Genomic DNA, 14619 nt, shown 5'->3' with positions numbered 1-14619 from the left:
TATTATCCCCTTTATACACACGAACTTCCATTGACACCAACATAAGTCACGCTCTGTGAGAGAGGGAGTTTACACCAGAAGCACAATAAAAGCATATTACAAAGTATAAAAAAATAAGTAGTGTATATATTGTTTTCTGCTTCCTATTTATACACATATACAGTATTAAAAACCATACATAAACACCTAATCAAAAACTTCATTGATAATATGCCAAAAAAACCCCAAACAAACCAAAAAACCAAAAACGAACACCCAAAGATTGTGCTGTTTCACTCAGTTTTGATAGTTTTGTTCAGAAATAGCTGTACTCCTTTAGAGTAGAATTCTGTTCTAGCCTATTCCTTTTGTCTTTGTACAATTATAACCTAGATATTGCACGTTTCCCAAGAGTCAGTTCTAGCTGGACCCTGATAATGAAATGCGTAAAAATGTAATTAGCAGCAGAAATAAAATGTGCAGCACTAAGAAATATCCCTCAGGCAACTTCAAAGGCAACATCTGGGGGGCTTTTTGAAAGAAATAGTTCCACCCCACAGCCCAATTTTACTAATTTCAATCCCAGTGCCTCTGCAGGAATACAGGGAAAACAACTTAGACAACATTTATGAAAAGATTCCTAGAGATTTAGAACAAAAACAAAAAAGACATTACACAATTTGGATCATGATATCAGGGGATAAAATTCCAAGAGAGATTAATTGCTTCTGTGCTAACAATTAGAACTTTTTTTTAGCTGTTCTAGATGATATATCAAGCAAGAAGTTCACAGTTTTCATTTAAAGCATAAGTGTTTTTAGGGAGGAGGTGTTGGTTCCTTTAAAGTGAGTATAAACTAAACAAAAACAAATGGCAATGCTTCCATTTTTAATTTTATCAATGCATAATGTTGCATGCCACTGTTTTTTTAAGAGGTAATCAGCTTCACAAGCCCATAAATGAATATTGTGAAAAAGGGAGGCTCTGGTCCCTTCTTTGAAAAGCCTCTCCCTGCTGTGTCACCACTACTGACAGCTGTTAAAAGTCTTGCATAACAGCAGAGCTGTATTGGTCTGACTTGAGTACAGTACCAAAGTGTTCTACCCGGCCTCATCCATCCCTGCTCCCACCCCCTACCCACCCCTCATTTCACCCTTCATTATTTTTCTTCAAAAACGTTTTTCAGTTTCTATTCATATTTGTTCAGTGCAAGAATAATAGAAGCCAAAAGACATACATATTGCTTGTTTCAGTTCTATAAAGTTGTTAGCTTTCTGAACCAGACAGCCTCTTCACATACTTCAAAATTTATTGCTTCTGAGAGTCACTCATCCACACGCCACAAGCCATCCATGGAACTCTAATGCTGTGGAACGATGGTGGAAGTCCTTTGCAAAAATAAAAGAGGCGTGTGAGCTACAACAGCAGGAGCTCTCATTTCACCAGGACAAATTTCCCTAGCTGGCTGGAAGTGAGGTCCTCCATTTCACAGTCCCCATTCTGCAAAGTGACAGCATCGTAGCTCGGAGACTGCACAGAGAAATTCTGTTGCTGAGAGAAGTTGTTGTTGGTGATCGGAGAGACATTGCTACTGATGTACAGCTGGGTGTCTAGAAGATGAGCAGCTGAAGACACTGGTGAGACACTGACTCCAAAGAGGTGAGGTTGGAGCAGCTGGGTGTTGCCACCAAATGCCAGCTCAAATGAGTTCTCCCTTCGTAGCTCTGACAGCAGAAGAGAGTTAGATGTTTTGTAAGTGTCTGTACTGTCAGGAGAGAGGATGCAGTGTGTTGCAGACACCCGAGAGGACTGGTGACATGTTGGCTGGATCAACTGGTGATGCTGTAACTGGAGCATTCTGAATAGGATTCAAGAGTGAAGGAAATTAATACTTCTTGATCACGCTGTTCTTCCCTGTAGCACTTCCCCAACAATTACTGACCTTACTGGTGCATTTAAAGCAACAGTTTAGTAATGCTAGATACAAATATGGTAATCTTTGGAAGTTACAACAGAATAATTAGGTCACAATTTGGTCTGCTATGAATATACATTTAAGTGATTAAGGACTGTGCTTCACTTGTGAGCTGTAACTCTACCAAATTACAAGGCCCTATATCCATGCCACAGGAAAGTTGCAGAAAGGGGAAAGAATCTTTCCCCCAAATTAAACAAAAATAAAGCTTTGACAGGCAGAAGTAGTAGGTTTTGCCCTTCCAATACATATGGCTTTTGATGTGACTATCTTAAAATCTACGTGATGATCTTAAAACCTAATGACTCCTGTGAAATATGTAGGTCAGCATCATACTCATTTCACAAATAACTTCTCTGTAACTCTGCTTATATAAGAGGCTTGTCTGCTGTCACATGGCAAGAGCCAGGAAGAGAACCCAGTAGTCCTAACCCTCAACCTCGTTCCCTAACCAAAAACGAGATATTATGAAAAAAGAACATCTCTTTGTAGAGGAAGCTCAAAACGGAGTATAATGTCCTTACAAACAGATGGTATGTCCCTGCCTTGTTTGAGTCTCTATATTAAGCACGCTTTCTCACCTCTGCTGTTGCAGCACCTCCTCTAACAGGCTTCGGCCCTCTCTGCTGCTTCCTCCATTGCTGTACATGCACGTGTTCTGCTGAGAATGCTGGAAAGGGCTCATGCCACTGCGTGCTGCCCGAGTGGATGAAGACTGGCACACCTGGCGAGCAAAGCCCTTGATTTTGTTCAGCCCAAGGAAACCTTTGGCTCTAGCATTCTTTCGTAACTGTTGTCTAAATGCCTTCAAGCCTAGAGGCAAGAAAAAAATTTTTTTTTTAATTCGTCATTAGCGTTTTGCCTGGATGCCCATCTGGGTGCTTCACTTCTTCATCGATCAGCAATTCCCAACCTCTCTGGGCAATTGCACTAGTTTACCAGAGACTTCAGGTGAACCAGACACTTCACATTCATCTGCATGCCCTATGGTCAGCAACGAAGCTTATGCACATGCAAGACTGTGGTTTGGGGCAGCTCAAGCGCGACTGTAGACTGGGGCATGTACAACTAAATTGAAAGTGGGCAGTAGTGTTGTACTGGACTCAATGTAAAAAAGAGTGGAATGCCTAGGATAGCAGTCAGAGAAATGGGAAATTCTATATTGGTACGTGGAGCCAGCATTTGGGAACCTCTGGTGTAGGTGACTTACATGAAGTCAAGTTATCCTTCATGTTCTATGGCACTATCATGATGGACACCACAGAAAGCCCTAAGATCGATAAGTCAGAGTAAGCTTCCCAAAATATTACCGTGTGTTGCTAATTAGAAAAAAGTGTACAACCAACTATACAGCAAGAAAGGAATTACCTTGAGTTAATGAGGTATCAGATGCACGTCTTCCTTCCTGGAAGCTGACAGGCAGCAGAGAAGCACCTCCCATGCAGCCCTGGGCTTGCAGTCCTGGAGTGTCAGATTGGGAAGTCGGAAATGGTGATGTCATCCTGGCTGTGGCTGGGTTACCAGTCATTACTTGATCTGCCAAACAGCTGCTCAGAGCCACTGAGCTGTTGTTTGAAGATGAGGTGAGGCAGCTGTCTGAACTAGTTCCTTCTGTGGGGCTTGTCGAAGAGGAAATGACTATGCCTACAGACGAAGGGGAGAAGGGGAAGGTGAAGAGAGAACATTTCCAAAATGGAGTACAGAAAGAAAAAGTTGCCATCAGATTAGTCTGTCCACCTACACTGCAACTAAACATAACCTGCCAGCATCAAAAGTCTCAGACAACAACAGAACAGCAACTCATATTGTACTAGGACATGATTCCATGTGTGCACACTCAATGTAGAATCTGGTTCCCTGAGATCAGCACTTACTATGTGCTATTTGGCGCTAGAGCCCTAACATAGATTTTTGGGTTTTTTTTAATTGCACAAGGCTCTCTCCTGCTCCAGCTAAGTCAATGGCAACATTGTTATTGATTCCAATAGACAAGGGACCCTACTCACTTTATGAGGTTTTACGGGGGTAGAGGAGTGCAGGAAGGAGTTTGGAGGGTATGATCTAAAGAACGTTTCTCTTTAAAAATATGTAGGTAACTATTGATAGCTGGGGTCTCTCCTGAGCAATACAACTGGGCAATATTATTTAATTTCTAGGAGAGTTTTCAGAAACCATGTTATTTAAATTAAAAAAAATACCAATGAGTGAACATTGCAGACCATTTATTACTGACCGTAGTCCACCCCTCACAGCCCATATTTCAGAGACCTTCCACCCTGCAGGACTTACATGGAGGGGTACACGGATAGAAATGAGTAGTGACTTCAGCCAGCGTATGCCTCCTGCTGGTGTTGCTGGGGAGGTGAAGAGGGTTGTAGGCCTTGATTTCCTCCTCCAGGTCTTTCTCCTGCCTCACCTCCTCGCTAATGGTGGTTTCTAGCAAACTGTTGGGAGAAATGGAGCGATTCCTGAAGAGACCATTGAAGTTGGGATCCACAGGAAAGAATACTGGCTGCAAAGACATTAGAATACAGGATATAAGTGAAAAGCTATTTATTTTTGCAAAAATATTCTCACTTGTTAGGAGCTCTGCAAAGCCCTTAATTGTGCCTTTATTATGCACATTGTGATGAAAGGCACTGTGACACTGTATTTATAGCTTAATGTTTAAATTTTGGGGAGGGAAGGGTGGAGAGGCGGAAGCAGGCAAGCGCTATATATACTTTTAACCTTTGTCATGTCAAATTGACAGAACAATAAAAACCTGTGGGTGACATTTAGCTGAGAGCACCAACCTGTAATGGACTGTTCATGTCACAATCCATTTCTGCTTGCAAGGATGACTGAATCAAGTTCTGAGGTTGATGGTAAAGCAGAGATGATCTCAGGGATTCACTTGCAAGGCTGTCTTGAGGCATCTGAAGGCAAAAATAGATTTAGAGAAGGCATCTTATAAACTGCCGTTCAAAACTTCAAATGTTTTTTGCATACTGAGTTTCTAAATCATCTTCCATCCAAGCTTCTCAAAGCATTTGGCAAGAATTAACAAATTTACCCTCCCAACACACACATAAGTAGGAACCTATGAACCTCCCTTTCACAGATGGAAAAGCTGAAGTACAGAGAGGTTAAGACAACTGCCTGAGGTGACATAAGAAGTCTGTGGCGAGCAGGGAATATAACCCAGATCTCCTGATGTCAGTTCTGTGTCTCAATCACCACCCCAACCATCCTTTCTTTTTGTTAAAAAAAGAATGAAAGAAAAGACAATCCAACTGACTCATGGAATCTCTCTGAGGTGGCTGTAACAAGGAATCAGAGGAAGTTTCATTGCTGTGCTTCTGAAAGGGTATATTTTAATGAGAAGCCTGATCACTTGGTGAATTACTGACCAGCACTGGAGAGAGACTGTTCTTTGGACCACAAACTAGTGCCAGTTATTAGGAAATGGGCCATTAGTATTCAATCAAGCACCAAATTCAATCAGCAGCCTGCTGAAGAATGGAATATTGTACCCTCTAGCTTGAGGACAGAGATTAAGTTTGACTCAGAGGACCTCTCTATGGCTTTTCCATAACATTACGGGCAGCAATGTCGGCTAAATAAAGTAAATGATACAGCAGAGAAACAAAATAAGAATACCAGCAGATGTGACTTTATATTAGATAATTCACCTTCTTACCTCAATGTTGCTGAACTCAGAGCTCCTTGGTCTTTGCTGACGGCTGGTCACTGGACGATTGGACAACTGGTTGTTTCGGTACTCCTTGAGGCGCTCCAGGAGAAGATAATAAATTGCAGCAAAATGGTTGTAGCTGCTGTTTTGTAGAGACTAGAAGATATGAAAAGGATTAAGATACAGATGAATCAACTTGAACTCAAAAAGCAGCAACAGGAGATTAGATTTTAACAGCACTGTTCCAATAATTTGTGAATAAGTTTTACTGAACATTATACAGTTACACTGAATCAAAGTTAATTTTTGATCAGACACACATATATATAAAAATAAAACCGAGTAGCTAACCTCTTGTTCTTTCCTAAGTAACTGATTTGCATGCAAGTGTTGTCTAACCATCGGCACTTTATTAGTCACTGAGCAAGTAGCTAAGAAGTAAGCACCACTCATACTAGCAGGGCAAGCCAGAGCTCACCTCAACTGTTCTCCGCCTATCAATGCCAAGAGTCTGCATGATCCCAAGGACTTGCTCATTGTAGTCACCCAGGTTAGAGTTGTAGTTCTGCATGGAGAAGGACAAAGATTGCTGCTGCTGGAGAGAAGGGTCTGCTTGCATCCACTTGTGCTGCTTTATCTGGGCAATGGTTATTCGTTTAGTTGGGTCCACAACTAGCATCCGTCGGATTAGTGTTTCACAGTCTAGACAAAACAGAAAATGCCTTTAACAAGTGGTAAAAATAAAAGCCAGCCACATACAAGAGACTATTTGTTATTTTACTGCTGCATTTAGACAGCACTAGGAAGTCTCTTCAGCAACATTATAGCAGACCAGTTTTAGGTGGGTGCAATTCTATAGATGTTTCATCCACTTACAGTAAATCTGAATTTGGCACATAGTCCGTTATCGACACACCCTGCTGTTCTGCATACTAGCACTTACTTGTATGTAAGCAGCTTTGATTATTTTGTTAAGATAGGTAAGGGATGCTATTAAGGCCTAGCCCTCAAAGCCAGGGAGAAATCAAGTTTACCTATTTTTAAACCCAAATGATCACAGTAGTAACAATATCCTTTAATTCCCCTTTTCACAAGGTTGTTTAAGGTTTAGCAATCTAGCTCATTCTTGTTGTTTTTACTGACCTTGATAGCATATTCTGAATTTTAAAATATATCACTTGTGTATAGTTAAAATATTTTAAGAGAACTACACCCACCTAAGAATTACAGTCTAATATTATTAAAATGTTATTTAACACACACACACCCCAAAAAAACCACCAACAACAAACAAAAAACCACACACTTGTTTCTCTAGCAAGGGCGTGAATTAGCCATTTTTAAAAAAAATCTATACTGAATCTAAGAAGGAGAAAGTGTAAACCCTTTAGATGTATTCAGATGTGTAACAGATCCCAGGAAAGAAAATGTGCTAGTTTATGCTGCAGGTACAACACTAAAGTAACTCTGCTGAAAACCTAAGAAAGGGAAAGTGCAATGTGTGATAGCAAAATATTCCCATCTGTCATTGCCCTGAAAAGATACAAAGGCAGAATCTAACAGATGGAGAGGCAGAAAACTGATTCCTTCACAAAAAGACCCAGATTACCAATCAGCCCCCTGTTAGTAGCCCCTTTTCTGGTGTTAAGGTTCCAGGAAACGCACCTTGGGACATGAAGTAGGGGATGCGGAATCGTCCCTCCAGCACTCTTTGTCTCAGAGTTGGTAAATTGGGTCCATCAAAAGGCAGAGAGCCACAAACGAGGACATACAACACCACACCAAGGCTCTGTCAACAGAAAATAGCACAGCATGTAAGGGACTGGAGTAGAGTTAGCAATCATGAAAGCCCAGAAAGAGTTTGATGATGCATAAAATGTGAACACTACAGAACATAAAGCTTACCCATATATCAAGGTGAGGTCCTTCATATTCCTTGCCTTCAAAAACCTCAGGGGCTGCATAAGGTGGGCTTCCGCACCAAGTGGAGAGGGGCTCCCCTGATTTGTAGAAATTTCCAAATCCAAAGTCTGAAGTAAAGAGAAGAGTCTGGAGTGAGACTTCATTAAATACCAGGTTAACATTTCAAAATCAGAGAAAACGAAGGAAAAGCAGACTTGGGGCTTGTCTACATGGTGGGGTAATGCACAGTACAGTTCCTTAGTGCATTTATGGGAATTTTACCGTGCACCAGCAGAGTCTACATGGACCAATTAATGTGCAATACATTAGTGCACTTAAGAAATCACACCGCTGTAGTATGCCTTATCCCACCACGTACACAAGCCCTTATTGCATAGAAGTTCTACACTTATTCATTTAACCTAGGCTTTTTCAACAAGAGGATATATTCAGAAAAATAGTACTATCAGTATGTCCTATACAGCAGTTTTTAAAAGTTTTATTTTATCATACATATTTACAGGAACACCTAGCTCTAAGACTGTGGAAATAGGATTTCATTTCCTGCTTTATATTTTAGCAAAAGTAACCATGTAAATATTCTCACCTGCTAACTTGATATTCATGCTAGCATCTAACAGAAGGTTCTCAGTTTTGAGATCCCTGTGCACTATGTGATGGCTGTGACAGTATTCCACTGCAGAAAGGATCTGCCAGAACTTCTTTCGAGCTTCACTCTCGCTCAAGTGTCCATTGGAAGTCAAATGATCTGTAGCACACAAAAAATAAATATGAACAAGAATTAACACCTGGCAGTATGTTTTCATTATCCTGACGAAGCTGCATTCACCACTTGATATTTGTGACACCTGACTCTGACTTTTGGGAAAACTTCAACACTATGTCAAAAACATATCTTATTACCCTACATGAGTACTAACAATAAAGTAGGGTTTTCTAAATCTAGGTAAGTGTTAGTTATTTCAGTGAAAACTTACCAAACATTTCTCCATTTTTTGCAAACTCAGTAACAATGTAAAGCATATCCTTTGTCTCCATAACCTGTCAAGACAAAAAATTAGGACACATTACAAATGTAGATCTCTGAAATTGTTTTTACGAAAAAAAAATGCATGTCCTAAATCTAGAACCTCTTAGTGCAATTATTTACAGTAACTGTAGGCAGCAAAGGCCTTCATTCCTGCACCGCAGTATTCCTTTCACATACAGAGCTATTCAGAAAGATAATGAATTAATGCTTGCATATCTAAAATACACAATTGCTTGCTTCCTCCATACTCTTTTCCCCTCCCCGCCATGCCCTCAAATGTCTATGAAATAGGCTTATGGAGTATTTCAGCAAGCTTTACTTCAATTGCAATACATTTTTTTAATGAAAACAGAGTTCAGTAATCACTTTTGATCACTCAAGGACATTTTAAATTAAAAAAACAGGTTACCGGAATTCAAGGACTTTCTGCTAAAAAGGCTAGCAGATACTGAGATGATTAGAGCAGATATTTACAGCAAGAACACAATGAAGAAGTGATACCATATACCCCAGTCCGACTTGGTATCAGATACGATACATTAGCCTGCAAGGTGACAGCTCTGCCGGGCAAGCAGCAAAAGCTTGCTGTTCGAGCAAACTCTATTGCTCCATGTCCGTCAACAGCAAGTGTCAATCCTAGCCAAAAGTTCATTTATTGAGCTAGTACTGATTTACTTTTAAACATTTGTTACTGACTTCTATAAAATAGGTTATAAACTAGCCAATATACTTTCTTTTTTGGAAGAAAACAAAACAAAAAAAAACCAACCCCGTACAGCATTTCACATATTTATTTTTAGTCACTGGGACATATTTTTCCTTTTTGTTTCAAATGTTAACATGAGCCATTTACCGAGAAGGGCTCTTCAATGAGAACTGTATTTTTTTCTCCTTAGGCAGAGGCTTACAACAGGTTAACAACCAAACAGGTGTCAATGCTACTTCAGAGGCCATAATTTTCAACTTTCTTTGAAAAAGGATATATGTCAAAGAGAGAGAAGGGAGCGCTCTCATCTCCCCTGCCCTCTCCCTGCCATGCCATGCACAAATCAAAACAAATAAAAAAGGGAGAAAAGGAAGAGAGGTTTCCAATTTTAAAAAATTGAAGGGAAGGAGTTTAAGTGTTCTGGGAAAGGTGCCAGCTGGATGAAAGTTAGATGCTGGTGTTGAAACTAAAACACAAAAAACCCAACATCAACACTGGTATGTCATCTAATTCCACCCCTACTTCTCAGTGGCCAACAAATAGGTACAGTATCAGTTACAACAACAAAGAGAAAATTCAGTTGGAAAGTTAAACTGTGATCTATTACCTGTGTCATTTGTTCAGTTAAATAATCTGGTTCAATAAGGTGGGATTTAAACTACTTTTCTAGAGCCTTGAAATACAATTTTCACCTGCATCATTCCACTGAAGTGCAATCAACAGAACTGTTAAAATATCTTTATGTATCCTATGTAGCCTTACAGGCAAGAGTGATGTCAATCAAACATTAATGTCAAATAATTTTTTCATGATTAATAATATAAATATCAAGTACTCAATGGATGTTAAGCGCTTTAATAACCAATGTCTTCACTTAAGCACCTGCCTTACTGGCTCTTCTACTCTACTGTGTGTTAATTGACCTCCACAACATAAAAACAAACAGGTAAAGATCCAAACTGATGATAGTATTTACTACTTCACACTGCATTTCAGACCTGCCGCTAGATTTCTAAATCCATCTTTTACCCTTCCCCCTCTCACAGACAAATCGTGATACCACATCTTCTAAAATCCATATGGTACTGTTTAAGACGATTAGGGGGAACTTACACCAAATGCCAATTAGATCAAATATTTAGCATTTTCAAAGCAGTCCTTGCTCATCAGGCAGCAGTGATCCTATTTTCTGCACAGCACACTAGTCTGTCCTTACACTTAATGGAACAAGAACTGAACTAAATTAAAATACCCACTCAAAAATAAAATGTGGAAGATGTTGGGTTGTTTTTTGTTCCTTTTTTTTTTTGTTAGTTTTGGAAACTAACAAACATGATTAGTGTAAGGAGCAAACAAATGCATAATGGCCCATAGTTGTAAAATCTTTACATAAGGTAAAAATGCATTTTTTTTAATTCACAAATTTTAAAACAGCTCAGTTTGACCATTGATTCATTATTTGAGAGGTTTCAATAAAAATGACCTTCAAGTTTGGTTCTGTTTTATTTTACAAGAGCTTAAATTTTGCTAGTATAATTTGCAAGTAGGATATTTCTATAGCTCTTAAAAACTGAAAAAGCAGAAGCATCAGGGGAAAAATGAGTTCCTTAGAAATACAAATAGCCAATTCCATCAATTTCAAGATCAATTCCACTTGATCCAAAACTAACTTGAGTCAATTTTGACTCTTTCCACTAAAATTAAAACACCCCACACTCAGGTTAATCAAAGGATAAACCTGCTAAAAGAGAACAATGAAAAAAAAATCTTAAATACAATGCTTATTGTATTTGTTTAAATACTTCAAAAAGTACAATGTGAGTTCTCTCCCTGCACGTGTGATTTAAAACCATGTGCAAGATAAGATCATTAGCAACCAAACCCATGGGATGTAAGTACATCTAACATGAATGCAGTCATCAGAACAGATCTTACCTGATACAGCTTGATAATGTGGGGGTGGTTCAAAAGCTTCATTATCTGGACCTCTCTATAAATTTTCTCCAGGTTGCTTGGATCTAATCTTGTTTTGTCTATAATCTTTATTGCAACCTATAAATTTAAAACACAAACCCAGACATTTATAAAATATGTACTTATGCTGCTGAAATTCTGAATAGTTCAAAACAAAACAACTCTAAAGTGCCTGAGTTCTGCCAAACTGATTCTTGTTTCCATTATTAAATGCAGGCTGTACAATATATTTTAAATTTCTCTGTTTCACATAAAAAGGTTACACATAAAGTAATGAACTGAACTACAGTTCTGATTTCTGCAAAAGACCTATTAAGTCACCTAATCCATACCCCCTTAATGCAGGATCATCCCCGATAAACTATTTTCTATTGCATTGCCTAGTCTGGTTTTAACACGCAGATTGCAAAATTTATTTATTTTAATTTATAAACCAACCAATAAGAAAAAACCTCTTTACTCGTATAGATTTAAAAATGCAAAATTCTTAGGTTTTTTTCTGAATAACTTCCTCATTTAATGAAAAACAAATTAAGGAACTCTAAAGTCTAAATAAGATTTTATGCTCTCTTTCTACACAAATTACTTTAAATTTGCACAACCCTAGCTACTCTCTAAGAATCCACATAGGGCTAAATAATTAAATTGCAGTGTTAAAACAGTTGGCAATATTTTCTTAAATCTATTTTTGTGTTTTTGTTTTACATCAGCTGTGTTTATTATACCACTAAGAAACAAACAAAAAAAACCTCACCTATAGTTTTATCAATTATTACTATCACACTTAATCTTTAGCCATGATTATATTTTGTACAGTACCACAATCTTACTGTATGTTAGTTTATTTCACCACATTTGTGGGGGTAGGGGGGCGGAATTTACCCAGAAAGTTTCATGCCCTTTAAAATTTGGTTTCCTATATGAAACTATAGAGTAGATTTCACACCCACCTGCGTTTTGGTTACTCTGTGCCTGGCCAGCTTTACCACTGCAAAATTTCCTTTTCCCAAGGTCCTCTCAATATCATAAAATCCAACCCGGAGAGGCCTTCGCTGGGCTTGATTTGGAGTGGGAACAGAGGTATAATCTGACATGATCACCATGGCTTAGATTTTGGTGGGCAACAAGCAATATTTAGAAGGTATGCATAAGCGCTCCTCTTTAAGCCTAGAACCTGTGTGAAGATAAGACAGACACTGATAAATCAAAGGGAGCTTTTGCTTTCTCCTCCAGATAATAACACTCAAATAACACTAATCAGATTTTAAAGGTTCCACCAAATCTTTAAATTGTGCAGGGTGGAAAGCTTTGAACTAGCCAGGCAGACTGCACAACCCAACTTCTTGGAGACATAGACCAACTTTCCCCTGTGCTTCGCTCAGAGCCCGAGATTAGTTATGAAACAGCCTAGGAGTCTCTTCCTAGCAAAAGCCCGGTATTAGCGATACACCGCAAAGAGCAGCTAATAGAGACATCCCACTCCCATTCATAGCCATGCACTTTTCAAATCCCTGGGATTCAGCCCTATCCCTGGTTCCACTTGGAAGAGCTTCCCAATTATCAGAGTGGGTAGCCCCGTTAGTCTGTATCAGCAAAGACAAGGAGTCCTTGTGGCACCTTAGAGACTAACAAATTGATTTGGGCATAAGCTTTAGTGGGCTAAAAACCACTTCATCAGATGCATGCAAGTGGGTTCTAGCCCACGAAAGCTTATGCCCAAATCAATCTGTTAGTCTCTAAGGTGCCACAAGGACTCCTCCTTGTTGTTCCAAATTATAGCGACCAGATGCCCTGATATAGGAACACTCCCAATATTGGGGCTTTGTCTTATATGGGCGCCTATCACCCCGCACCTCCTGTCCTGGTTTTTCACACTTGCTACCTGGTCACCAAGCCGCTGCCAACCTAGTCCCCCAGCCCAAAGAGGCATCGCTAATAGCAGCCACCCCCCACCCTGCCGCAGCCCCGAGCACCCAGCAGGGACCGCAGCTCTCCCCGCGGAGCCTCCGCGACCCAGCGAGAGGCTTCCCCGCCGGGCGCGCTCTGGGCTGCGGCTCCCCGCCTGCGGAGAGGAGCCCGGCGCCCGAAGACGGAGGGAAGGGGAGATAAGGCGCTTCGCTCCTGTCCCCGCAGCGCCGCCTGCCCGCGGCTCTCCCCGGGCGCCCCCTGCTTCCCGCCCGGGCGCTCCCCAGCAGCTGTCCCGCGCGCTCCTCGGCAGCGCCGCGCGGCTCCGGGTACCTGCGCGCGGGGGCTCCCCAGTCCCCGGCTCTCGCCGCGCTACTGCTCCAGCGGCTGCCTCCGCGCGCTCTGGCGTGCTGCTGGGGGCAGAGGAGCACGCGGGATCCCCCTTCTCCCGCCCACTGCCCCCCCTCCGAAAACCGAGACAGACCCATTGACGTCACTTTGACGCCAGAGAGACGCGCGCCCAAGCGCGAGGCTGAATGAGAGCGAGACATCGGGCCGTTGCCAAGAGACGAACTGTTCTGACGCGCGGGCTGATGGAGCCGTCGTCCCGGAGACCAATGGGCGGTGACGTCAGGGCAAAGGGGGGGCAACCGGGCACCTGTCCCGGCGTCACGTGACCCGTTTGTTATCATTGCGGGGTCGCCCCCTGCCGGAGCCGCCGCGGCCCGGATTAACCCCCAGCGGGCTGGAGCCGGGCCATGAATTAACCCCCCGCGCGCCAGAGCCGAAGTGACTAAGGAAGCCGCCCCAGACCAAATTAGCCCCTGACTACTAGGGCCACCCAGGAGCCCTTAACCCCTGCGGTGCCGGGGCCCAGCCAGGGACGTTAACCCCCGGATCGCCTGTCTGCACTAGGGGGAAAATGTGTTTTTACCATGGTGTTTCCTAGCCTGGGAGCACCGTGTGAGGGACCCTATCGAGACAGTAAGCTCTGGTGTCGTGTAGCTGTCGCGCTTCGTGTGCACCAACTCCCCACAAACTAGAGCCAACATTGGATTAACCCTTTGCCTGTTGGAGCAGCAGTGGCACAGATTAGAAACTGGATGTTTAGAAGAGAACGATGATGACATGGGGATTAAACCCTGCATGCAGGGAGTGAAGAGGGGATGGCACTTGTTGCCAGCTCTCACTATTATATTGCATGTTATGCAGTATTGGGTGTTTTTCTTAAAGCCCTAGCTCCCCGGGGCCATTTTATTACAGGAGAATCTCAGCTTTCATTTAAAAGAAAAGTATGTGTCTAGCTTGCATAGTCATGGGGGGGAAATGGGAAACCATGAACCCCACAGTCTCAAAAACCCATAAAACAAATAAGAACCATAAAATTATTATTTTTGAAAGTCCTATGGTTTTTAAGTCTATCTCATGATATGTTAGGGCCTGACTCATGA

The 14619-nt window shown here is 41.5% G+C and overlaps 1 protein-coding gene across 1 annotated transcript; it reads right to left on the bottom strand.

Annotated features, from left to right (window-relative positions):
- Window positions 1-206: 206 nt before the first annotated feature.
- LOC112119845 (serine/threonine-protein kinase SIK2) lies at window positions 207-13578 on the bottom strand. The gene is made up of 14 exons (XM_024218701.2): window positions 13502-13578; window positions 12214-12437; window positions 11225-11341; window positions 8531-8594; window positions 8140-8301; window positions 7536-7660; window positions 7296-7419; window positions 6109-6332; window positions 5637-5786; window positions 4750-4872; window positions 4244-4466; window positions 3323-3598; window positions 2536-2767; window positions 207-1837 (listed from the first exon to the last, which is right to left on the bottom strand). Exons 2-14 carry the CDS (start codon window positions 12364-12366, stop codon window positions 1414-1416), a joined length of 2397 nt encoding a protein of 798 aa, XP_024074469.1. The 5' UTR covers window positions 12367-12437; window positions 13502-13578; the 3' UTR covers window positions 207-1413.
- Window positions 13579-14619: the final 1041 nt, after the last annotated feature.

This window comes from Terrapene carolina, unplaced genomic scaffold (genome assembly GCF_002925995.2).
Source record: "Terrapene carolina triunguis isolate 2854851 unplaced genomic scaffold, T_m_triunguis-2.0 Scaffold31, whole genome shotgun sequence".
Classification (NCBI taxonomy): domain Eukaryota; kingdom Metazoa; phylum Chordata; order Testudines; family Emydidae; genus Terrapene; species Terrapene triunguis.
The sequence above is the reverse complement of the archived record's forward strand: the minus strand, read 5'-3'. Positions and strand labels throughout refer to the sequence as shown.